General features: G+C 33.4%; 1 protein-coding gene and 1 long non-coding RNA gene across 4 annotated transcripts in view; one reads left to right on the forward strand and one right to left on the reverse strand.

The window, feature by feature from the left end:
* Positions 1–26,988, forward strand: part of LOC126734965 (uncharacterized) — a 202,465-nt gene that overhangs the window by 93,546 nt on the left and 81,931 nt on the right. For all 3 annotated transcript variants that reach the window (XM_050438833.1, XM_050438831.1, XM_050438832.1), the window contains 8 exons: positions 3,626–3,795; positions 4,034–4,136; positions 4,197–4,376; positions 4,519–4,710; positions 4,770–4,946; positions 19,075–19,257; positions 19,817–19,996; positions 20,116–20,317. In XM_050438833.1, the coding sequence (XP_050294790.1) occupies positions 3,626–3,795; positions 4,034–4,136; positions 4,197–4,376; positions 4,519–4,710; positions 4,770–4,946; positions 19,075–19,257; positions 19,817–19,996; positions 20,116–20,317 (1,387 nt within the window). The remainder of the gene's footprint in view (positions 1–3,625; positions 3,796–4,033; positions 4,137–4,196; positions 4,377–4,518; positions 4,711–4,769; positions 4,947–19,074; positions 19,258–19,816; positions 19,997–20,115; positions 20,318–26,988) is intronic.
* Positions 20,385–23,006, reverse strand: LOC126734976 (uncharacterized). The gene is made up of 2 exons (XR_007660238.1): positions 22,510–23,006; positions 20,385–22,450 (listed from the first exon to the last, which is right to left on the reverse strand). It is a non-coding gene; the product is annotated as an uncharacterized LOC126734976 (long non-coding RNA).

A 26,988-nucleotide genomic window follows, 5' to 3' on the forward strand; every position in this document is an offset into this window, starting at 1 on the left:
ATTTAAAAGAAAGTTAAAGGAATTCCTAGCCAATAAATGTTTTTATGATGTAGATACCTATCTAGCCGATTATGCAGTTAACTATTATAACTTTTTTAACGATGTAATGTCACTTTACTTTTGACTATTTTAACTTTTTTTGTAATATATAGTATAGGTGGATTTTTGAATTTCAGTTATCTAGGTAGTTAGTAATATTTTTTTTAGGCCAAGATTATAACATGTAAAACTGTGACGAAATCCATACACTTTGTGTCTTTTTTTTTGGATAATAAAAGTTTTGATTTTGATTTTGATTATATGCTTCAAATTTCGGAAGACAAATATCAGTGTGTCTTCCTGGGGCTCGTATACATTAATTGGGTGTCAGCCCTGTATTTTATTTATCTTAATCGGTGCGGCAGGCGGGGGCGCCTTCGGATTAATCATGTTTAGATACTATATAATAATAGTAAGGATAGCAACTACGTTCTGTGTTATTTTTTTTTTATTTTAATTTAACAATTACATGAAATAATTACGTGATAAATTAATGACAAATAACTGGATAATTCTGGGTAGACAGCGTCTACTCGTACGCGTACTGATTACTAGTAACTTGTGGACAACATACATATATAAGAATAAATACAAATATGTTTGTAGCATACAATAGTATACAAACTCCTGAAGAAATTACATTTACCAAATACTATTAAACTCAATTGATCCAAATTATAAATATTAATTTTTTAAGCATTGGAATTTAGTGATTGTTATAGACTTACAGTGTGTCCATCCTAAAATGTCCTTTACTCTATAAAATTTTTGTTTTTTAACCGATTCCAAAAAAAAAATTGTTTGATAGAGTTCGACAAACACTTTTTGGGCATATGCCAAATTAGTTCCAGAGTCGTATTTATGGGTAATTATGGGGCTTCAAAAGGGGTTATAAATTTATCTACCATGAATCCTAATCAGCATCGCCAAAAACACAACCTGTACAAACTTTTACCCCTCTAGTGTACAGGATGTCCAAATTAAATGGTATTAATTTTAATAAAAATCGATAATTAGACCCATTTATTGGGCCACCCTGTACTAGGTATCGTTGATTTTTTTGGTTAAAACACATTTTGTTTGATAAATAAACGTTAAATCTGTCAATTATGTCATAAAATGTAGAAGGCAGTATTACAGTACGATTGTTAAACGACGGCAATCGTAGTTTCCGAGAGGCTGCAAATAAATTCAATCGGCGACATCCTTCATCAACCACAAATTAACCATAAAACAGTTGCTAAAATTAATAGACATTTTAATCAGCATGGAAGCATTACTACTGCAAACCAACCGCCTCGTCAACGTCGTCGTCCAAGAAGGGATGAAGAAATTATTAACTTCTAAAAAATAACCCAAGAAGAAACCTAAGAGATGCTGCCCGAAATTTAAATGCATCAAAAAGTTGGCTGTCCAAAGTTAAAAAAAAAGATATAAAATCTTTCAAATCAAAGTACCTGTATATTCTGGAAGAACGGGATTCAAATGCCAGATTATTACCTGTGGTTACACGGGATGTACCCTAAAGATGACGGCGTCTTTTTAAAAATTATCTTGTACACGGATGAATTGTTAGAAATTGGCTTAATCAAAATATATATAATTATACCTAGATCGGAAGAAAAAGCCCTTTGGTTCATGAGCCATCGCGGTCCCCGGACCTCATACCACTCGATTTCTATTTATAGGTTTTTAAAAGGAAAATAATTAAAAATACAACTGTTTTGGCAAACTTTTATTAATCATGATTGTTTAAGGTTAAGTTTTCCAATGCAAGAAAAGTACATTATAGTGCTCGTGGCAATGTTCAATAATTATATGACAAAACTCTAGAATAATTTTTTATTTATGTGCGATCAGAAAAGTAGTTTGGCCTTTTATTGAACAAAAACAGAAAGCTTATTTTTTTGGGATTGGGTATTATTATTGGTCAATTTAATTCACAACTATAGAGGTAGACACTTCAACTATAGAGAAAAACTACTACTGAAGAGGACAAAATTGTACCAGGCCATCTGGATATTCTTTATCCCGACACTACAGGCTAACAATACATCAAAGATAAGTACTAGTATATTTGAAAAGAAACGTCTAGGTCCATAGGACTCGTCATTGCATTTGGAAGCTAAATTTGATTTTTGTAACCGTAAGTTATACAGAGAAATATATTGGACAAAAAGTTAGTGATAATTAAACTCTTTCTAATTTGCTTGTTCGAAGGGGCTAAAAAATATAAAGGTAAGGTAGAAAGATCCCACCCACACGTACCCACACAGAGATCGAGAACGGACGGACAATTGAGCGACTTACGAAATTTAAAATATTCCCTAGTATTTTACATACAATCTTTATTTTATTATCTTCAAATAATACATTAAATAAAATACACGTATGAATGGAACTACTTATAACTAATGGCAGAGTATGAAAATCGAGAAGTACCAACAACCTTTCCTGAACGGGGACAAAGTCAGAGCTCGCTAAAGTTACAAATAAAAGTTGAATTAAAAAAAAATTATAAAATACAATTTTTTGGTAACTTTGTCGCCTTCAGGGACAGGGATGCATATATTTGTTTCTAAGCTTTTCTCACAGATAACTTACAACTCACAAAATACGTTTTGTTTTACAGACGTTTTTGTAGGCAAAATTGACTATCTAGCGTTTCAATCATACTTTATTATTTCTGTTCTAAGCTTAACTCTAGATTTAGTTCAGTTTAGTACAGTTAAAAATGATAAAATAGTTTTAAACCTCCAGTAATCTAAAAAAAAAACAATAAAAAGTGAAATCTCTATTTTTAAGTTATACCACAGTTAAACTTATCTGAAACACCAAGTCACGCCGCTACTATCATTTTATTTAGAGCCTTTAAATATAGTATTCTTCCAGGAAAAGAGATATGCTTCATTAATAAGTGTGCAAAGTGCAAATAACTATAGACGGCATCATACTAAAATAAGCAGAATCACAAAAAATAAATCTCTTATAAAGTGTCATCAATAATAACAAAATTGGTCAAACATATAATGCAATTTTGGAACTAAAATTTATCTCAAAGGTAACAACACAAATATCCGCTTTCAAAATCTCTAAATCACACAAAATATGACTTTAACATTAAGCAAACTAGGAATTATACAGTTTGGTCGTAAAGTATGGAATAAATTTAATATCCCATTTTTTTTTAATCGCTCGGACCTGTCGATTTTTTTTCGGGGTATATTTTGCGAAAACAATTTTTATATAGGGTGTTCCAGAACAGCTTTGCTTATTTTTTTTTTATTGCAACCCAATTTTTTTATTGCATTTTTGGATTGCCCTTATGCCCCGGCGATAATACTAGAGAATGATGAAGTCAAATTATATTGGGATATCCATAATGCATGCAGAGAAAATAGTCGCGCATAACAAACTAAACTTAAATTTTACCCTAAAGAAGAATAGAACTAATTATTTGATTGACATTTCAATATCGGCACATGCAAATATACGATAGTAGGAAGAAGATAGAATACCGAAGCACATAATAATAATAATAACAATACTAATAATAAGAACAAATTGTATTAATCATTACTTTTAGCTTCTACAAACTCCACGACTCCCACTCCAGATGACGATGATGATGACTGGGATGAAGATGAATCAGCAGAAATAGATGATGACATTAATGAAGGTAATAAGATTTACAAGAATCCCAGAAACTCACCTTCAACGTTGTGTCCTAGAGATGAAGAGCAGGCTACATTGTTGGTAAGAAATTAGTAATAAAGCCATTTAATAATATAATTCATAACTACACGTATTATCACAATTCCTGTTTTATTAAGAAGAATTAGTGCGCACAATTTTGTTAGAAGTTGATTTATCTTTCTTTACCATGCTTTTAAAATATCGACCATTCTCTATTGACCCTTTTTTTCCATGGGCACTTTGACACCATGAATTATTCTCGATTATTAAAAATTATGCAAAATAAATATCGTTATAGGGTCAAAAATGCTTAAGAAAATGCTCATCCGATGAAGACTGCAAAAGTAAGAAAAAAAAGTGCCTATGCGATGGAGCCTGCGGCATGTCATGTATTAAGCCAGGTAAGATAACTTTTAATAACTAATTCATTTTATTTTATTATATATGTGGGGTTCTTTTAGATAGAGAATGCCCCGAACCAAAAGGAATAGAGTTTGGTACTGTTACAAAAACTGGTCTATTATTTGGTGCACGAGCTTCTTACTCCTGTGAACATGGATACCATGTGGTGGGACTTCAAAGTCGGACTTGTCAAGCAGACGGACAATGGGCTGGGCAAGCACCTGCTTGCAAACAGAATAGTAAGAATTAATGACGCACTTAATTAAAACTTCTTTAAATATTTGTTGCGGTACTGTATTTTTTTTAATGGGCATAGTTTCATTCTTATAATTAAATTTAGCAATAGGAGATTTTTTCTAAAAATATATTCTTTATCTTTAGTTTACTGTCTTTCTCCACCAACAATTGACCATGCTAGACACAATGCTCTGCCAGAACAAGCAACGTTTGATCTGGATTCAACACTGCAATACTACTGTCATACTGGATATGTAACAAATGGTTTTCCCAGAGCAAAATGCTTGGCTATTGATGGACAGGCTTCTTGGTATGGACCTGATATTTCTTGTGAGCGTAAGTTTATTAAAAATTAAAAAAGCATCTGGTAATAAAAACAAAAAACTCTTCTTCAGCCAGATCTTGTGGGGCCCCAACAGATATTTCTCATGGCTGGCACGCCGGGGAATGTTACACATTTGGTTGCAGGATTACTTACCATTGCGCCGAAGGGTATGAATTAGTAGGAAAGGGAGAAAAATACTGCCAGAGTGATGGAACTTGGACACCAAAAGAACTACCTACATGTGTTCGTAAGTTTGTTTTTTGTCCGTGGTATATTTTTTGTTTAGTTTTTTTACATTAATAAAAGAGCCGCCTTTAGCAATTAATCTTCTCTCATTTAAGTAGCCTTGGTTTAAAAGAAATTCTAAATTGCTTTTTTTCTCATTAAAAACGAAAAGCTTCTCGCTTTTTATTTTTTAAAAGCGTTTTCATTTAGAACACAAAAGGCTACACAAATGGTAAATACTTGACCTGACAGGTCGGCAGGCTCGGCTTAGAATTTTAAATAGAACCTGACTATAAATAATACACCGTTTTAATTTGTATTTTAAGACTAAAAAAATTATCACATTAATTATTTCTCATTATAAATTAAATTTCTTGTTTTAGATTTGATTTTGACAATTATGGATTTTGGGTAATTTCTAATTTCTTTTTAAAATAGATGACGTATCTACGACTTAATTAAAGTGTCCATATTTATGACTAGAAAAAGGTTCAATAATCTTATAACCAAAAATACCTGCCCGTAACATTTACCTTTTGAGGGTACTGGGTCTTCGTTTTCTTTACTTCGAAAATTTTAAACATTTTGCTCATTATTTAAGGCAAAGGTGCATTCCTCCATAAAACAAAAATTTTATAAATAATATCTGTGGTTATTCGCCTTTTCTATAACTTCAAAACAGAAATCTGCTCTTCGGATTTCATCGCATTCCCTTAGTTCCTGATGTTTTTGAAATTTGAGGAAATGATGAATTTTTTTTAGTACACCCAATACTGTAATATGATCTTTTCCTATCACTTTCCAAGAGTTCTACTGCTAATTCCTTTATTTTCTTCAACATGAAGTAAAATTTTAAAATCTGAATTATTTTCTCCAGCTCTGCCATTATTGTTGTTTTGCTCTGAGAATTTGAATTCATTACTGTATCGTTAGTCTCAAGTTATTAATAATAATCTGCACTGGTGTTTTACTTGGAAAATGCATATCAGGGAAATTCACAGAGATCATGTGGGAGACTTTTCGAAAACTATTCCCCAAGTACTACCACTTAATCATAGTTATTTTCTCTTGATTAATGTAATAATTATTTATACGGGCCACTAAATAAATAAATGACAATGCTTTGAGATAGAATTTTGATAATTTGGCTGGTGATTTCAAATTTTACTTTTTAGTTTTTTTTAATGAATTCTAAATCGCTAGACATATCTTCAAACCACAATTAATTGTTTATATTACATTATAAAATGCTTAGCTTAGAACTATTTTTATATTTAAGAAATCGCTTGTAATATATCGTCAACATTAATATTGTGTCAAAGCCTCGGCTAATACCGTTGCTGTTCATATTTTTGTTCACCTAGTTTTAAGGCCTTTTTGTATCAATAAATGTTTTTTAAAAGACCGTTCGTCGATTTCTGAATTTAACTGGCGCTGCGAACAGGATAGTGCAATTTTACCCTTTATCGGTGTACCGTTGTGTAAAAGTGATTGTCAAATCTTAGTGCACTATCCATCAAGAATCTGAAGACATCGACCAACCCCAAGTACCGCAACCCTTGGTACTGCGACCCTTTTGGAGAAAACCAAGCCGAGAAACTGCTAAGCCGCCTACCGTGTTACGGGACCTAGCTGATCCAAGTGCTGCCTTCCCAAACATCTCATCTGGACCAGAACGATTCAAGCCACGCCTTTATAGGGACCCCTTTGGTTGTGAACCTCTACCAAAGTTTACTGAATAAAATACAAGTTGCTTCACTCGGCTCCACGCGCCCAATTACCTATTCACCGCCCCTCACTTCATTTGCCGGGCGACGCTCCTACAATCGAATCTGTTGGGTTACACAGTGAGTAGAGTTTCAATCGTTTTGATGTGCGAGCGTTTTATTACTAGTTGTACCGGGTGAACTCAGTGGACTGGCAAATTATTATAATCTATTATATTAAAATGTCGACTTATTGTTCGGTAGACAGTAGTTTTACAAAGCGTGGAAGTGGTTTAATGTTTTTTAGATGTCCGAAAAATGAAAATAGGTAAGTACATTGGAATTAGTTGTTTATTAAATTCATGATTGCATTCCTAGTTACTTTATGATCTGGTTCTTGTTTCTTTTTTTAAATTAATATAAAAAATGGATTATAGGTGCCAACTCTGCAAAGGTATTTTGGGATTTACTGGCGAACATAGATATGCCGATCTTACTCCGGAATAATGTTATAAAAGGGTTAATATTTGTAGCTTGCATTTTGCGGAGAGAAGTTTTATGTCCCCTTCAAATCAACGTCTTAGACCCGACGCAATTCCTACATTGTTCCTGACTAGAGCATCGACAAGTGTGTTTTATGTTTTCTTCTAATTTGTGCACTTATAATGGCAATATGTATTATAGAAGGTACCTTTTAATATTTGCAATTTTTTGGTGTATAGGGAAATCAGAGTTATTTACAAATTTACGTACTATTTTCCAGGCACAGATAATTCTAACATCATAACAACATTGCTAACCCTCCAAACACCTTACTTAAAGTATTAACAAAAGATTATCAGAATCTTAAGACCCCTGAAGGTAATGCTTTAGTTTATGTTACAGGATATTTTTTAAGGAAATGTTTAGAAAAACATTCTGGCGATGTATGTATAAGCTTTAGGAATTCTAATACGTTAGGTGAAGACGAAACTAAATTTTGTCATTTTAAATCATACAGTGAAACTAATTTTGTATTAGTAGTCCCATTTAAGAATATGACTGATTATGTTTTGCGCTGGAGAACATATTTACTAGTAAATTCGAAGAACTAGCTCATCAAACCAATGTTGGAAATAAACTAAAAAATCAATTTTTAGAAGTCAAATTTATTCACCCTTGCAGTTCATTTCCTGTAGATTATTTTGTCCGACTTTATACGAGAGTTCGTATTTATTTTACCTTAAAATTCGCGAACCAAGATATTAAAGCCACTAAAAAAAGCAAATAGTATGAAGCTCTCTATTTTGCAACATCTGTAAAGATCAAAGATATTATAACTAATGGTGGATTTACACAGACAAATAACATAAAATAAGGACTTATTTGACACTTGGCATTCATACAGGCAAATAAAATAAGAAATAAGGGTAACCAATTATATGCCAGGTTTAGTACCTCTCTGTCTTGAGAGGGTGTGTTTTGACCAAAATAACGTGCGCAGTTTCGTTTTCACATAAAATAAAATATGAAAGTTGGATTTTGGTCAACTTCTTATTTTATTCTTATATTATTTTGCTATATAAATGCGTTATGGAACTTTTGTACATTTAACTCTTATTTTATTTTTATTTTACTTTATTTGTCTGTATAAATCCAGCTTAAGAGACTGCATTTTTACTGCATTTTACATTTTAAAATGGCAAAATATATTTTCCTCTCAATCTTTTGTCCTTCTTTTACAATATTGCACTTTTGCCAGAGCTATTTATCCGCTTTTTAAGTATTAAAAAATGTAATACCTTTTAAAGGTTATTTGAGTCGGAAACATAACTGAGCTTATAATGAAAAAAAAACTAATCGAAAATTAATAAAATTCATAGAAAAATCGACTTAATTTAAAAGCAAAAATATTAATAAAAGCAGCAGTCCAAACAAAAATACCTTGGAGCATTAAAAAATTTAGTCACTTCGGCAACTTTGCGCTACAGTCTTACGCACGTTTTACTATTTTTCGAGTTCTGTCAAAAATTATGAACGAATGAATCTCGAGCGATGTTGCCAAGGAATTAAAACAAATAAACGCTTTAAATTATTGAGTCTAAGGGTGTATTTTGTGTTTAGAGTGTGTTTTATCAGTTTTTTGTTGTTTTCATACTTTTTTGAAGAAAATGAATGCCAAAATAAACGATCATGGTGCATTCTTGTGTAGTAAAGAGAGTAGAGCATTAAAATCCAAATTTCATCGGTAAGTTTATTTGTTTATATTAAAACAACAAAAGACTTTTGTATTTTTACCACCAGCGTCGTCACATGAAAAATATTACAGTTAATTAATTATGTAATGACATTTTTCGCCTCTATTTAAAATTGCACAAGAGCGACGAAAACTACACGTATAGATATAGAAAATTATTTGTACACTACACAATCCTTTCTCCATCCTTTTCTCTCTCACTACTAATTTTAAAACAATAAAATTCCACATTATTGGGCTGGTTATGAATGAAACATTACGTTTATTACTTATAATGTCTTTGATAATGCTATTATTAGTCCGACAAAATAACAAAAACGTCAAAAAGTGTAGTAATCAATCATTTAAAATTCAAACATGTCATTACTTAGTAGTTATGTCTATCTTTAGTTGTTAAGTTTAGTAACAGTAATATATGTATTTTTTCACGCAAACTTTTGACTTTGATTTAAAAATAAATCGTAATTAAACCAGTCGTACCAAAACAACCTTTAATAATATACCTAAGTACCTAATTATTAACAAAAAAAATTTAACCATTTAGTTCTTGAATTAGGTAAACGTTGATAATGTAAAATTTATTTAGTTTGGTGGTTATAAAAACGAATAATTTATAGTATTATCAATTTACATATTTTTACCAAGTAGGTACATTAAATAATAATTTTATTCCAGATAATAAAGTTATTATAAAATCGTGCTCCGTCTTCCCCTACAGTTCGAATTAGACGAAACTCGTAAAATAATAGGTATCTTTTATCAGAATTCCCCTTTAAATTTTTTGCTAGTTCCCCGTCGGCGCGGAGCTCGGCGGCCTGCCTTTGAGATCGAAAGATAAAAGGGTTTTTGCCGAGTGAAGCAACTTGTATTTTATTCAGTAAACTTTGCCTCTACTGTGCAAGCTCTATGGATCATCCCTTGATTGTACTGTAAGTTTTTGTTTGAATTGCCATTATTTAATGTCTAGTCCATGTCCGTCGCAAAAATTAAAAAACATATTAATACGAAATAGGGCATCTTTAGGATTAGTAGTTGAAAACGAAAATTCTAACATTTCCAATTTAAGTAGTCAAAATACTTCCGATTAAAATAATTTAGATAGCATAAGTAACCTATTAGATAACTTAACTTTAGATTCAAATTTATCCAAGTCTAATTTAAATATTAAAATGGAAAACATAAGATTCCACACTTCTCTCTTACCAACCTTCTCTGGAATTCAAAACCATTTAGAAAGTTTTATAATATCCATAGATGAGTCTTACCAATTATATTTTACAAATGATATTATTGAACAAAATAAAATTGTTTTAGCAGCCATTAAGTCAAAGTTAATTGACAATACTTTTTACTTTCTAGACCAGATTTAGATTCATGGCCTTCAATTAAAGAGGCCCTAAGGCTAAAGTTCGGTGATCCTATCACTTATCAAATTTTACACCAACAATTACAATACTTCAAGATCAATAAAAATGAAAGCATATTACAATTTGTAGATAGACTCAAATCCTTTGTACAAAGAATTTTTTCTAAATTATATTGCGAAGTCTCTGATGTAAATGCGAAATTAATTTTAATTAATCAAATAGAAAAAATTTCGGTTTTAATTCTGATAGCCAATTCGCCTCAGACATTAAAAACGATGTTAATGTTACAACGCCACACTTGATGATGCATATACGCATGTAATTACCTATAATATGATTGAATCACAGGTAAATTTTTCAAATCTGTCTAATGTTCATAATAACCAATTTACTAATAATAATAATAATAATAATAACCATAATTCCTATGTAAAACAACATAGCTTTCAAATGAATCCCCCATGACATTCCCCCAGCAACAATTTCCCAGTCAGCCCATACAAATACAACCTAGACCAGTTCAAAGACATTATCCGACAAATGCTCAAGTTTTTGGAAAACCAAGAAATGTCTTCGCTCCCCAAAATCATAATAAACCTAAATTAGACCCCCCTACTCCAATTTCAATCTCCATAACTGGACCCTCTAGGCAGTATCAACAAAGAATGCCTTTTCGTCAACCAAACTTTTTCCAATCATCAGGCCCCCGAAATTTTCTGTCCCAAGAGGTAACTAACATTGAGACCAACGCTAACTCTTATCCCGATGTGCCTTGATGTCGAAGATAACCAGTCTGAACATTATACCGATTATTCACCCCAACATTATTCTGAATATTACGAGCCAAACCTTCAATATGAAGAAACCTCTTTTGATCCCATCTTAACACATCCTAATGACCAAAATCACTACCCCAATTACGAACATAATTTCGAAATTGATAATTTCGCAAATTTTTCGAAACCAGGCCCAGATCTACCATCAACTTAAATAACGTAGCACAACAAATTGAGCTCCCATACTTTTATTTACCACAAAAGCAATTGACAATTTTAATTGACTCCGGTGCCTCTGACTCTATCATATCTCCTAAACTTGCAAAAAAATATTCCGACAAAATATTTATCGAAGTAACCGCATGCAAGAACACTTATAAAGAAACGAAAAATTTAAAAATTTCCTTGCTAGAAGAACTAGGTATAGAAAACGAATTTAAAATGAGAGTATTGAATTAGCATAACGATTTCGATGCCTTAATACGATCAAAAGATCTTAAAAACTTAAAAGCCTTGCTAGATTATAAAAGCAAAACCCTTAAGTTGGAAAACATAATAATACCCTTCTCTTTGACTTACAATAAACCCCTCTTGCATCCGCTACACTACTTTAACAATAACTTTTTAAAAATACCAGTAAATTTCGAAAATGGTGTCGCTATTTTGCCCTCGTTTGACATAAAAAATCATATTATACCTGACAGTTTAGTAAAAGTTGAAAATGGCTTTTGCACTATTACCAACCCCACGCCTACCGTCCACGTAAATTTTCATCAAAGGATGAAAGTCATCCCCCAAGATTTTAGAAAGATTCAATCCTGAAAATATCTTACGTTTCGATCACTTAACCCCTCTCGAAAAATCAATAATTTTACCTTTATGTCATGAATACAAAGACATAATGTATCACAAAGGATGTGACTTCAGTTTTACCAGTCAAACCAAATATAAAATTCGAACTAAAACAGACAGACCTATTTATGTAAAATCCTTTCGACATCCTCCTCTAATGAATATTGAGATACAATCCCAAATTCAGAAATTACTAGAGAACAAAATAATTCGCCCTTCAATATCTCCGTATTCCGCACCCGTGTGGATAGTCCCGAAAAAGCCCGAGCAGGCTTCAGGCATCCAGAAACATAGGATTGTGATTAACTATACATCCCTTAACAACGAGACAATAGAAGAAAAATGGCCTCTTCCCCGAATAGATGAAATTTTAGATAATCTCGGAAAATGCACGTACTTCACGACCCTAGATCTCGCCCAAGGATTCCATCAAATAGAAATGGATCCCGATTCTATTGAAAAAACGGCCTTTACCGTCAACAATGGTCACTATGAATATCTCAGAATGCCCTTCGGCTTCAAAAATGCACCCGCCACGTTCCAACGTATGATGGATGAAGTTTTCCGTCATTACTTATACAAATTTTGTTTTGTCTACATGGATGATATAGTTATTTTTTCTAAATCCCTATCTGAACGCATAAATCATATACGTCAGATATTTAAAAAAGTAAGGGAAGTTAATCTCAAAATGCAGCCTGATAAGTCAGAATTCCTTAGTAAAGAGGTAGCTTTCCTAGGACACATCATTACCTCCGAGGGAATAAAACCCAATCCTTTAAAAATTGAAGTAATCCAACGTTACCCGATACCAAGAAATCAGAAATAAAATAAAGCCTTTTTAGGGCTTGTAGGCTACTATCGCCGATTCATCAAAAATTTCGCCAAAATTACCTTTCGTCTAACGAGATGTCTACGGAAAAATACTCAAATTGATATAGAAAATTTAGAGTATAAAAATGCCTTTTCAAAATGCAAAGAACTCATATCCAATTCCCCTATCTTGCAATACCCTGATTTTACAAAACCCTTTAAACTCACCACCGACGCCTCCAACATAGGCATAGGCAGTGTGCTATCGCAAAATGACCACCCAATTGCGTTCTTTTCAAGAACCCTAAATTCGGCAGAAAAATACTACTCAACTATAGAGAAAGAACTTCTCGCAATAGTGGACTCGACTAAACATTTTCGTCCATACTAGTCGAATACAATTTTGAAATTCACTATAAAAAAGGAAAAGAGAATCTAGTAGCAGATGCTCTCTCCCGCATTAATCTTAACACTCTTGAAACAAATGATGCCGATTCACAGTCTAATGTCCCAAATGCCGACAATACAGTTGCCAACTTATCCGATTTTGTCTCTAATAAAAGATACAAAGAAGACGCTCCAGCCCAAAACATCTTAAACCCTGTTAACCCTGTCGCAGACGACGACGATTCTGATGTCACTGCACACTCCAATAATGATACAGAAGGAAAGAATATCCCAATATCAGAATTACCCCTTAATTATGCATCAAATCGTCTTGTCATCGACTACGGCGATGAATTTAAACACACCTACACTAAACCTTTTAATAAAAACCACCATTTTGTGAAAATTTGAAAAGAAAATCAGGAACAACACATTTTAAAAATTATCAAGGGCATAATTAAACCAGATGTTACCTTCATTATATTTATTAAAAATGACGAATTAAAACTCGAGTTTCGAAGACAAGTATTTTCTAATCTAAATACAACTGTAAAACTAGTTTTTGCCAGTACTTACGTTCTTGACGTAACTGACAAGACTCAAAAAAAGGAAATTTTAGCCAATCATCACAAAAGTAACCATAACGGTATAACAGAACCATATAACCATATTAAACAAAAATATTATTGGCCTAAACTATGAGATTCGATAACTAATTTTATTAATTCATGTAAAATATGCCTTCAAAGTAAATATGAAAGACACCCTTACAAAACCGCTTACGAAGGACCCTTGCTCTCTTAAAAGCCATTTAAAATACTTCACTTAGACATTTTCCAGTTTTTAAATTGTCAGTTTCTAACAGATTAAGATTAGACAGATCTCTAAGATTCATTCTTAAAATATGCCCAAGCCTATTTTATAACTGATAAAAACGCCCTTACTATATTAAGCAAACTACGTCATTACTTTTCACATCATAACACCCCCTTAAAAATCGTCACAGACGAGGGTAAGGAATTTCAAAATAATTTATTCAAAGAATTCTGTCAACTTTTCTGTATAGAAGTTTATTATACTACTCCAGGAAATTCTTCCTCTAACAGTCCTGTAGAAAGATTGCATTCCACACTTTTAGAAAAACTAAGAATTCTGAAAATGCAAAATCCCGATGAAACCTCTCAAAACCTCATGACTTCCGCTGTCTTAATCTACAATCAAAGTATTCACTCGACAACAGGTCATTCGCTCTTTTCCATATTATATGGCCCTTACGTAAACGAACCGAACATCGATAACGACCTAACCTTATTTGAGCAATATAATGATAGACGAAAAAAGGAGTTACTACCATTCCACGAACAAATTTATAAAACAGCTTACAACAAGCAAGCTACAAATACTCAAAAACAAAATAAAAATACAGAAAAACTTCCAGATGATACGGTATACAGGGTGTTTCTTAACCTATACGCATAAACTTGGGAAATTATTGCTAATGATAAATAATGACTAATAGTGAAAAAAAATTTAAGTAAAATATTTTTAGTTTCTGAGAGAATTCTTTTTTTTTCATAAAAATGTAATAACTTTATCAGGTGGAATTTTGTTTTCAAATTAAGAAGTAAACAAGCCCGGATGATGTTTATTATGTTTAGTAGTACCTACTTTGCTATCAGTTGATACAGTTGTGGTCGTATTTTGTTTTTTATTAAAATTATGCCGCATAATTTTTCAAATGAGGAACTAATGGACATGTTACTGGCATACGAAGAATCAAGACAAAACAGTGCGGCTGCAGCTAATCTTTATGCACAAAGGTTTTCTCATAGCTATCATCGTCGCGTGAAGCTTTTTTGCGTGTGGTTCAGCGGGGTAGAGAAACTGGAAATTTGCGGCCGAGGCCAGGGCACCATGGTGGAGCCATTAGACCTAGGCGCATTTTAAATCTGGAGAATTTAATTTTGGATATCATCGAAGAGCATCCTGACATAAGCACTAGAACAATTGCAACGCAATTTGGATTATCACCAGTCACAGTTTGGCGAATTTTAAGGCATGAATTACTGTATCCATTTCACGTCCAAAGGGTACAAGCTTTACTTCCAGGGGATCATGCGCCTCGAGTAAACTTTTGCGAGTGGTTGTTACATCAGCAGCAGTTAAACCTAAACTTTACCAGGAACATTTTAGCTACAGATGATTCGGCGAACAAACTTTCAACAACGATTTTCACTAAATGTGTGGGTTGGAATTGTAAACGGAATACTTATTGGCCCTTTTATTTTGGATAAGCGTCTAACTGGTGCTCTTTATTTACAATTCTTGCGACAAAATTTGCCGGTACTCCTTGAAGAAGTTCCTCTTCACATTAGGCAGAATTTGTGGTTTCTTTACGATGGTGCTCCACTACATTTTGCGCGACCAGTGCGACGGCATTTGGATCGAATGTGCCACGAACGATGGATAGGCCGAAGTGGTCCAATTGGATGCCTCCTCGATCACCCGACCTTAATCCGCTTGACTTTTATTTTTGGGGCCACCTAAAATTTCTGGTGTATGTAACCGAAGTTGACAATGAACAAGAATTAAGAAATCGGATATTTGCTGCCGCCGAGGAAATTGGACAACCTGGATTAGCTGCTGTCTACAACTCTTGGATTAGGCGTGCTCAATTATATATTGAAAGTCATGGAAATAACTTCGAACAGTTACTATAATAGTTAAATAAACATTTATTTTGGAGAATTTACGTTTTTTTTAAATTTTAATTAATAAGTCGTTTATCTCCGTAACTAAAACTATTTTACTAAATTTTTTTTCACTAATAGTCATTATTTGCCGTCAGCAATAATTTCCCAAGTTTATGCGTATAGGTTAAGAAACACGCTGTATAAGAAAACTACCCTTAGAAATAAAATGAAACCACAGTATGTACCCCTAAAAGTATCTCAAATAGACAAAAATAAAATAACAGGTACCGCTAAGAAAAAACCAATATCTACTCATCTTAGAAAAATCAAAAGACTTAGAAAAAAAACTATACCTTTTCACCTGATCCCGACCCTGATCCTGGCCCTATTCAATCAAACGAGCCCTTGCCAAGCACTTCAGGTGCACAAACTCCACAATAATGGATATTATATAGAAGAAGCTCCCTCTTTAGTAATAAGTCAATATCATACTACATATATACCCTTTAATATAAGTAGCCTTAAGTATTCGTTATCCCAATTATTTACCAATTTATTAAATGCAACCCTCTGTAAATAATCAAAATAATTAAATTACAATTTTATTTGACTTCTAAAGCATTAAATGATACATATGACACTTTCGCAAAGTTAAATGTATTTGACGAAAATAACTTAAATATTATGTAAAATCGAAAAAAACGAGGTTTAATAAACTACCTAGGAAGTGGTATCAAGTTCATTACAGGAAACTTAGATAACAACGACCTAGAGGTTATTACCCAGAATTTGCAAATATTGAAATTTAATCAGCTTGAGTCTATGCATAAAATCAACGACCTTAGTTCATTCGCAGGAAATATAATGCAAGAGTTTAAAAATAATATTCACACGATTAACGAGAAGTCGAAAAACATACGTAATGAAATTTTTAAATCAAATACCCAGTTTAATTTAATGTTAAATCTGCAAAGTCAATATATTCAGATTACCAACTTAAATCAATTTTTAGAAAAAATATTACGTATTTTATCTTTTGGACACCTAGAAACTTTAGATCTCGAAATTTTAACATTAAAACAAATCAATGAAATATGGCAATACTTGAAAGTTCACTATCCTAAAAATGCACTATGGCCAATTAAGCATTTATCGGAACCTTAATCTGTAAAACCGGCCTTTTAATTTTAAATGAATGGCAATTCTAGCAATTAAGATACCCATATTTGAACAAAATGTATGTAATTTAGAATTAATTTATCCTGTGCCAAATAATGAATCAAAATTAATTATAAGTCCTAGTAAATACTATTGCAACGAACTATGGTATAGCCAATGCGAAGAAGTCAACTCACAATGCATCTGCTCTGGACCAATTGCCAATGGATGTATTTTACCCAAAAATTGTCAGTACGCCACTGTTCTAAACAATTTTAAGGTACATACCTTAACGTATAGGAATGCAATCCTATTTTTTTTTACAAAAAGTCCTGAAACAATTTATGAAGATTGCTTTCAGTTTCAGAAGATTATATATACTCCAAGACTGCAACCTTATTCAAAGTCAATGTGACGTAATAATTAATCAACACAAATACTCATTAGCCATCAACAATATTTCAGTCATAATTCCAAAAATTATAAAACTCCCAAACACCAATATTTCAGTCAATCTAGAAATTAGACATCTTCAAGATCCTAAGAAAATCCAAGAAGATATTATTAAACCAATACATTTCCATGACCTAGCACAACATGTTCCAATGCACAATTATGTTCTTACGACAATATCAATCATCCTTTTATGCTGCTTAGCATTGATCATCTACCATTGGCAAAAACAAGGAAGAAAGAAGGCCATGCCTTTGAGAATCCTGCAGAGACTTGTCAACGAGGACGTTGACAGAACTGAAGGTGGAGGAGACATATCCTCAAACCACAATTAATTGTTTATATTACATTATAAAATGCTTAGCTTAGGACTATTTTTATATTTAAGAAATCGCTTGTATATCGTCAACATTAATATTGTGTCAAAACCTCGGCTAATACCGTTGCTGCTCATATTTTTGTTCACCTAGTTTTAAGGCCCTTTTTTATCAATAAATGTTTTTTAAAAGTCCGTTCGTCGATATCTGAATTTAACTCGCTTATTAGAAAGTAATGAAATTTGGTATGGTGGCTTATGTTACTCGCACCTTTATAAAAGTCTAATACAGTTTTTCTGTAACAATATACAGAGCAGCCAATATTTGAAAGTATTATAAGTTATATGGGATTTCCTATGGCCATATGGTATATGTAATTTTATATCATTAAATCCTGAACGTCACTTGCTACTTATTGCTAAATGTCTAAATATATGTATAGTATCTAAATGTACTTTCTATCTGAAAATATTACATAAAATGGCTATTAATCATTCATTTTTCTGATCAATTTATTTATTATTAGTTTTTTTATTTAACTTTTAAATTTTGTAGTTCTGTTGTAGTCTTTTGCTTCTGTGCCACTTTGTTCTTTTACGATCTAATTTAATTCGACACTAAATTCGGAAATTCTATTTAGGTATTTTTTAGTTCCCTTGGAAATAATTTTGTTAGGAATTCTCTTTGCAGATTGTGGATATATTTAAGTTTATCCGGTTAGTTATTTTTTGGAAATTCACTATCTCTGACAACCTATAGATATTCTTGATTTTCGGTGGACCTAGAAATGGTTCCAGTAAAAATATTTCAGCTATTATTTTAGGGATTGCGAGTACCCTTTCAGATAATCAACCTTATTTAACGTGTTATCAAATAGCGCTAAAAAAACGATCGGCAATGTTTTTTTCTTGCAGCATTTTTTTAACCTGACTACAAGCCTAGGCAATACAATATCTATAGATAATCCTTCAAAATCAAAATTATTAGTCTTGGAGAGTATTGTATGTCTTAAGAGTAAAATACTGTCTTTTTGATCTCCAGGACTTTTGATCTTAAGGACAACATTAAGAGTGGTCGATTTTCTAGATTTGGACACTATGTATGATGAATTATTTATTTAACAATATATACAAGGTAGATATACAAACAAAAAGATATTTTAAAAACCGAATTAAATGAAAAAAAATAATGCCATAAAAGATCATAGCTTTTTTACCCTTTACTTAATATAAGTTAAAATTACTAACTTTTTCTTATTAAATTAAAATCATCAACATGACATTTTCCTTGACTTTCATTATTTGCTACATCCTCATTTTCCATCTATCATACCCTCCAGCCCCTAAGTTGTTTACCCCTGTGTATTTAATTAAACTGGTCGGTGCTGCGTAGTGGTGACTGCGGTTCAGTGTACCCCACCGGAAAACCCAAGGCATGGAAAAGCTATCTATACATCCTGCTCCTACAATTCGGTGGTACGCTACGAGTGCAAATATGGATACACCCTTGTTGGAGAGAGTACCAGAAGATGCGGTGCAGATAGGAAGTGGAGTGGAACTCAACCGGTGTGTAAAGGTAAATAACTTATCTTCAAAATTATTTTTATATTTAAGCTTGTAATAGAGGTAAATACGATTTTGTTATACAGTATAGAAATTTTTAATTGTAAATAATCTTGGTCAAATACATCGTTTTAAAGGTCTTTGCATGCTCTAAAAAAAAACGATAAATAATTTTTTTTCGATAGTGGTCAAGTACTTTTCATTATGTTTAAGTGCAATTTCTATTTGCACAGTGTAGTTTATTCGATCCTATATTTTGAAAAGTACTAGAACCCTCTGATCTAGCAGATAATCTCCTTATTGAAAAAATACGATCGTACTCAGCTACAACTTTGCGCGTCTTTTTTTTTGAAGAATAAAACGTCTTTCGTCTGTAAAGTCTCTCTACTACCGTGCGTAAAGTATTTACTTTACGCATTTCGCAGGGCTTACAAATTTTAATGTGTAAAGCAAAATAATGGCTAAACGTTCACTAGTTTTAGTACAGACACATTCTCAGATATTCAAAAACATCTCGCTCAGTAGCTCGTAGAAGTTTTATGTGAAAACTATACTTTTTAACGTTTATTTAGAAATAAATTGTGGACATCCGGGTAGACTTTGGAATGGCTGGCTAGAAAATATTGAGGGAGGCACCGGTCTTGGAGCCTCTATAATTTTTAGATGCCACGAGGGAATGTTGCTAGAGGGCAATTCCTCTACAGTATGCCAGATCGATGGCAAATGGAGATATGCTCTACCAAAGTGTTTAGGTACTGCAATAGGCATAGAAAACTTTTTATTTTTAAATATAGTTTCATGGTTTGGTATCTTATTTATACCTTGTCCATGTTTCCTATAAGCAAATCATCAATTTTGTAATGTTTTGTAGCTCCATGTGTTGTACCTCACGTATCGAAAGGTAGAGTAATATTATTATCCAGAAATGATACGGCACCTACTTCTACTGTGGTTACTCACGGTGAGACTTTAAGTGTAGACTGCGACCCAAAATACGAGTTTATTTCAACACTAATAAATGTCAGTTGCAATAATGGTACATGGACTCAGATGCCTAAATGTGAACCTGCAAAGTAAGTCCAAATTTATTATATTTATTGGTTTTTTTTAGTATATTATAAAAATAAAAAAAATGATAAATCATAATCAAAAATTATTTAAATATTTAATTACAGCAAGTATTTGATATTTAAAAAATTTTCTAAGCTTCTTAGTAAAGAAAAATTGTTTAACCCAACGTCTTTAATTTAAATACACGTGCAGTTGATTATTTCTCGTCGCAAAATTCGCAAAGTACTAATGGATTAATAGTACTAGTAAATATGCAAATATATTTTAATTCTGTGATAGTCTTTATAGTCAAAACCAAGAGCCAGACATAAACATCGTGCATATTCTAAATAATAAGTCAAAGAGGCCTAAAATTATAAACGGGCCAATGACAGTTCAATGTTAATTTGTTTATGTCTGGTCATATTTAAAAATATCAAGTCGACATTAACTTTATCAATTATTAATAGTCGATACTACCCAGCCTAGCACCTTGTTGCCCTTTACCACTTGATACAAGTTTTTTGTTGCTGTGCTTCTGGATCCAGTATGTCCCAAATATTTATTGCCTTTTTCAGCACATAGCCTTACAGTTTCAAATGATATGTCGGACCGTTTCTTTTCGCATACTCGGAAATGCCCGTTTTCAGTTTCTATGAGGCATTTCCAAAACAGCTTTGATATAATTCTAAGTTTCGATAGGACTCTTAGGACGGCTTGGCTATCTGTTATTATTAGGATCTGCTTATTAGTGTCTGCTCTCCCAATGTTTTTCCTAGCACATTCTACTATCACAAATATTTCTGTCTTAAAAACTAAGGCATGTCTTTCAAGCGGATGAGACGTTTGAGGCTTAAGTTTTTCTCCAACAATTCCAGCTCCCGTTCCTTTGTTGGTCTTGCATTTATCTGTGTACTAATTAAGATCTCCGTCTGGTCTGCGGTTGCTGTCATTCCAATCTTTTCTTGTTTCTTAAAAGGTATGCGGAAGCAATACTTTGGAATCATGTGATCGGAAATCATTTCTGATTTGTTTGCCTCACAGATTCTTAATATTCCTTTGTGTCTTGTCAAGTTAGCCTGACTGTTATCTGTCTCTCCACGTGCATGATCTCGCGTATAGACGCGAGATAGTACAAGTTCTCCTGCGGTGTTTGTAATAGACTCGAATGGTGTATTGCCTGCTCCTTCGGTATCCAGGAAGGCAGCTAGTAACTGGCTAGTAGCTGATTTTCAGAGTCTTCTCTAGCATAGTTATGAGTCTATGCAGCGCCGTTTCTGTTGATTGGCATGCGGTGTAAGCACATTGATTTTGCAGCAGAAGGTTTTCAATCAATGCTCCATCGCTAATGTGTCTGTCGAGTAGTTCTTTTAGTATCTTCAGAAGAAATGACATAAGACTTCTCGGTCTGAAAGATTTGGCTTGAGAATATTCAGTTTTTCCGGACTTGAGTATAAAAGCAACCCTTACTGGCCTCCATTTCATAAGGGTCTATCCATAAGCTAGACTAGCCCTTAATATCTCAGTCAGTTTATATTTTTATGTTTTACCTATCAATTATTTGATTTATAATACCTTAGAAACGGAATATGTTATGGTAGCAATAATACCTGCTATCACACCTAGGGCATTATAAGCAAGCATTATGATAATGCCCGGAAATTTTATTGCTTATCCAATTTTTTTTCTCTCATAATAAAGAATAAACATCCATTTTATACAAAAAATAATGTTTCTTTAAATGCTGCGTACTTTTTTATTAAATTTAAAGCGCCTAAATCTTCTTCAATGATAGTAAAACTTTTTGAAGTTGAAGTTTTAGTTTCTGGTACCTTTATAACTAAGACCGTTCCTCTATCTTCAATATCATCAATGGTCATTTTGACCAACTCATCTCGTCTTAAACCTCCAAAAACACCCATTACCAATATGACTTTGTGTACCATGTAAATATCATCAGGAGCCTTCTTAATAAATTTTATTATTTGTTCTCCTTCCAAAACTTTAGACTTCTTCGGGACATTTCCTTTCGACTTAACTTTTAAAAAAGATATGAGACGATGGTATTGCGAGATGTCTATATTTTTATAGACCATTAACATAGACTTTAGGGTAGAATACTTGGTCCAGAGAGAGTTCGGACTGTATTTTTCCGACTAAAAATATTAAAATTTGTTAAACATATGTACATATCAAAATAAAATCAATAACTTACCAGTCCCTGAAAATATGCTATTAGAACGGTTTCGGTTATTTGAACAATTGCGTTGGCATCTTTCCAAATACCAAATATGCCATACTCCCGATCATAATGTTGCCTTGATTTAACTGGCAAAAGATTTTCGGTCGCTTGTATGGCCTTTTCTCTTATATTTTCTGGAATTTCTTCCATTTTAAGCAAATATTTAAACAAAAAATGCCAACTGACTAACTGACAGAAACATCAAAGTCAAACTTAAATAATCACTGCAAGTCACTTGATAAATTTCTGTAGGTAGGTATGTACGTATATCTACCTGTACAGGTAGAACCTATTTTTTAATTAATATTAAAATTATTTTTGTTCATAAAAATCAATTTTTAGGTAAAACATAAAGCATTGTATGCACCACGGGCATTGTTAGACTCTAATGCCCATCAGGCGGAAACCTAGCTTACTATTTCCACCTTCCGGGCATTATCGTCCTTACAATGCCCTTGATACATAAATAGCTATTAATGTCCTTCTTGCAGCCATTGCAGCAATTGCTGGACTGATTCCATCTGAGCCAGTACATTATTAGGGCTCAAATGAGTTGATTTCCCATTTGATCTTTTCATATATCACAACTTTCTTGGCAGCTTCCCAGTCCTCTCGACGTGCTTTATATTGACGTCGTTCTGTACCATCCTGACTGCCAGTTATGTTGTTTTGTACAGCGCACCCAGGAAAATGTACCCGAAAAAGTTCGGTCAGTGTTTCTTTTTCTGTGGTCACCATCGCCATTGCGTAAGGAGCTAATTATCCAGCCTTGTTCGTTGGCAAAAATCTTTTGGAGTCTAGCACTTGTTGGCATCACTTATCATTACACTAACCCTCACTAGCTCGTGATCGAGTACTACATTTAAGTTACCCCAATCGGTTCTTTTCAGATTTTGATAAGTTGTTATATCCAGGTCAACACTCGTAATTTAAAAACAAATGTATCTATGGTCAGAGCAACTCTCCTCCATGGATACATGCCAGTTTTTAAAAGAATTATTTATGTAATTAATCCATACAATCAAGTTTATAACCTCTCTTCTTTGTCTTGTTACAAAAGTGGTCTTACCTTTTTTTTCAGTTTCGTGTTTGTGATCCAATATCTTTAATATTTCGGAGCGTTGTTGGGTAGGGTCAGAAATAAAACAGAAACCTGTTTACTTAAATGTCGACGTTTCGACTAATGACGACTTGAACAATCATCCAAGTTATTACCTTTGTTTACAATATCTAAGTTGTTTGCCATTATAAATTGAAATATTGACTCACCTGTGGAGTGCTTCCCCCGAGTGTGATGATGTCAACTCAGTTCCTGATTGCCTGCAGCTTCTCACTAGCCTCTCTACAGCCTCTGTTGGTGGAGGCCTTGGGTAATCATAAACAAGATATGTCTATCCGACTACAAAGTGCTTCGGGCTCCCCTTCTTATTTGTTATTCTCACTACTACTAGATCCCTAGAACAAAAGAGAGTCAGGATAGTCAAAGGAGTCATTGGAAGTTTTCTTAACAAGAATAGCGGTTCTTAGTCTGTAATTGCACGTATCATTGATAAATATTCCGTCGACACTCCCAAGTCCTCTTATTACCTGCTTATTATCCAGGACTCTTGAATTAGTACAATAATTAAGCGACTCCATTATCCTGCAGAATGCAGCAGATGCTGCCCTACTGTGGTGTAGGTTGATCTGCACGACTCTCATCTTTGGGTTTTTCTGGGTTCAATTATTTGAGGATCACCCTTCTCAGTTGGTAGTAGACCCTAAAGCCTGCTTTCTGCAGGCCCTTGTATAACGCCGCATCCAGTGAGTATCCCCGACCATTCCTAGCCATTGCCCTTTGGGCTCTTTGCAATGTCCTTGGCCTCAATAGCTTGAAGCTCAACCCCTTTCAACATATTCTTGAGCCTGCCAACATGGTCGTCGACAGCCACTTAGTGTGTGCAGTCGCGCAGGTATTCCATTGGACCTCTGCGGAGAACGACGCCCCCAGGAACTGTACCGCATTCTGGCTGTGTGACACCAGAGTGTCCATTACCTCGCAAAGTTTCTCCTAAAACAGCTAACCTTCTTCATGGCTCTGGAGTGTTTCCGGATCCGTTACCGTCATTTTGATCTCCGCTGCCAGTTTACACGTTGGCGCTCCTGACTTGCACTTTGACATTTGTTTAGTTGACGTCAGAGTCGACGAGTCTGAGTGTGGTCTCTTGCGTCCCTCATTCTCTTGCGCCTTCCCCGTTGGCCACTTATTTTCTCTCCGTATGCACCTTTTCTGCGCTTCGGAGACCTTAGCGTTGACTAGTCCGATCTTATTGATCTCTTTCTTGAGTCAATAATCTTGCAGCTTCTGGTGATTTTTTGTTACTTGAGTCCATGAGAGATTCTGCGAGTAGGAACGAAAAGAGGTCTGCGTTCGCAGTGCCCCTTACGCATGTATTGCTTTATCATCCAAAGTTTCGCCTGGTTCCCTGGAGGCTATTAGGTCCGTGCCAATCATCTCTTCAGCACGGGTCGTCTGACACCTTGAGATTAGACCGAAGACATTGGAGTGCCATTCGGTATTATGCATCCACTAGAGTATCCCGAGTACATTGTCCTGGCTTGGCTTGGCAGCGGTGCTGACGTGCAGGCAGACATTTGAGAAGATGGGTTCTGCCGTGCATCGTAGCAAGCTACGGTTTACGTCGCAACACATCCTCACCCCGCCCTATAATATAACTTTACATACTTTCGAAGTTCTCTATCCGAGGAAGAACCGACACAAAGTTTCTGTAACCAGATATAAAGATCCTATTTTTAAGTTAATCTTTATAAACTTGATATGAAGTGAATAGGTCGTACACGAGACAAAATTAAAACTGAATTGATGTGAATATCATTTGGTTTTTCTATTATATTTATTCAATTTATATAACTGAACATATCCGTAGTTCACTTGTTATAGGGGAATAAAGTTTCATTATTGTCAGTCTTTTTATTGCTATATAGTTTTTATTATAAAAAAAGGTCCTACAAGGTTTCTGCAAAATAATCAAAATATTTTATTGGAATGCATTTTAACGTGAGGTAGACGCATAAGATAGATTTAGTAGAAAAAAGGCATAGTTACATTACATGCTCACTAAAATAAAAAGAAGGGAATACTTGAGAAAAGCAATAATAGAAGGAAAAAGAGCAACATGAGTGATATTATTACGAACCAGGCATTTTTATTAGAATGATCTAAGGGCTATAAGGGGTGTCTAAAGTTAAAATAATTTTTTTTTCACCATTCGCGTACTTCATGTGAGTACTTCACAAGTGAGAAGTAGTGTGTATACACATCAAGTCGGATAATTACTTGAACGTTGGAAAATTGAAGTCACGTCAAATCAAAAATAGTCGATTATTTAGATATTTGTTTACGCTCGCTACACTGCGCATGTTTTATTTCCTATGCCGCTTCTAGCGGTTACTATGACAACCGTCATGCGCAACTAATCAACAATCCTTGTGCCGTGTTATACGGCTTTTAATATTAGGCCAAATTTAAACTGCCAATATTTCGGAAACTATCAATTTTTGGACTAGATAACCTTATATAAAGTTATCCTTATTTTTAATTATCTTTATGAAAAAATTATAAAAATAGGGGGTTTCCATTTAAAAAAATTGACTTTTAATGATTTTTTAATTTTAATTTTTAATGCTAGTTTTTGAGCCTCCTGTATCTTTTTTTTAGCCAAATATTAAAATAGTCTTTTAAAGTGGTCCTTCCTCTAAAATAAAACCAAAACTAACCAATAAATAAAGGCTACTAAAAGGGAGTAATCGGTAATTATGTTAGGGCTTATAAACATAGTTTTTCACATGAAATTAAAAATATGTCAAAAACGGTTACACTTAAGTATAGGACATTATACACAAAATATACTTAGAATTTCACGTAAAAGCCAAAAATGTAAAAATATACAGGGTGTTCCATTTAAAATAACGAAGTTGACATCTACTTCCGGTATAACCGGAAACGTCACAACTGTCAAAATATTTTAGTTGTATAGCCCCCATCGACTGTGCCATGTTGCCAAATTTTCAACATTTTCGAAAAATTAGTTTCCGAGATATTGATCGCGTCTATTCGTCGTGAGACACCCTGTATATACAAGTTCTATTCCTATAAGTAGCAGAACATTATGGTTCATTGTGTTTAAGAATTGTGAATTAATGTACTATATATTTTACTTATTTTAGACACAAGATAATTCCATTAACAGTTTGCTAAACGATAATTTAAAAAAAAAAATTTTATTCCCAAAAAAAAACAAAAACTTTTAGATATAAAGATAAAGTTAACAAAATTAACAAAGTTCTTATGTTGTAAGCAACAAAATTTAACAACATATATCACAAAGCAAGAGATCTTTTAAAACTAGTTAAAGTAATATTAAATATATCAAGATTGTATGTATTTAATAG

The sequence above is a fragment of the Anthonomus grandis genome, chromosome 4 (assembly GCF_022605725.1).
Source record: "Anthonomus grandis grandis chromosome 4, icAntGran1.3, whole genome shotgun sequence".
Taxonomy (NCBI): domain Eukaryota; kingdom Metazoa; phylum Arthropoda; class Insecta; order Coleoptera; family Curculionidae; genus Anthonomus; species Anthonomus grandis.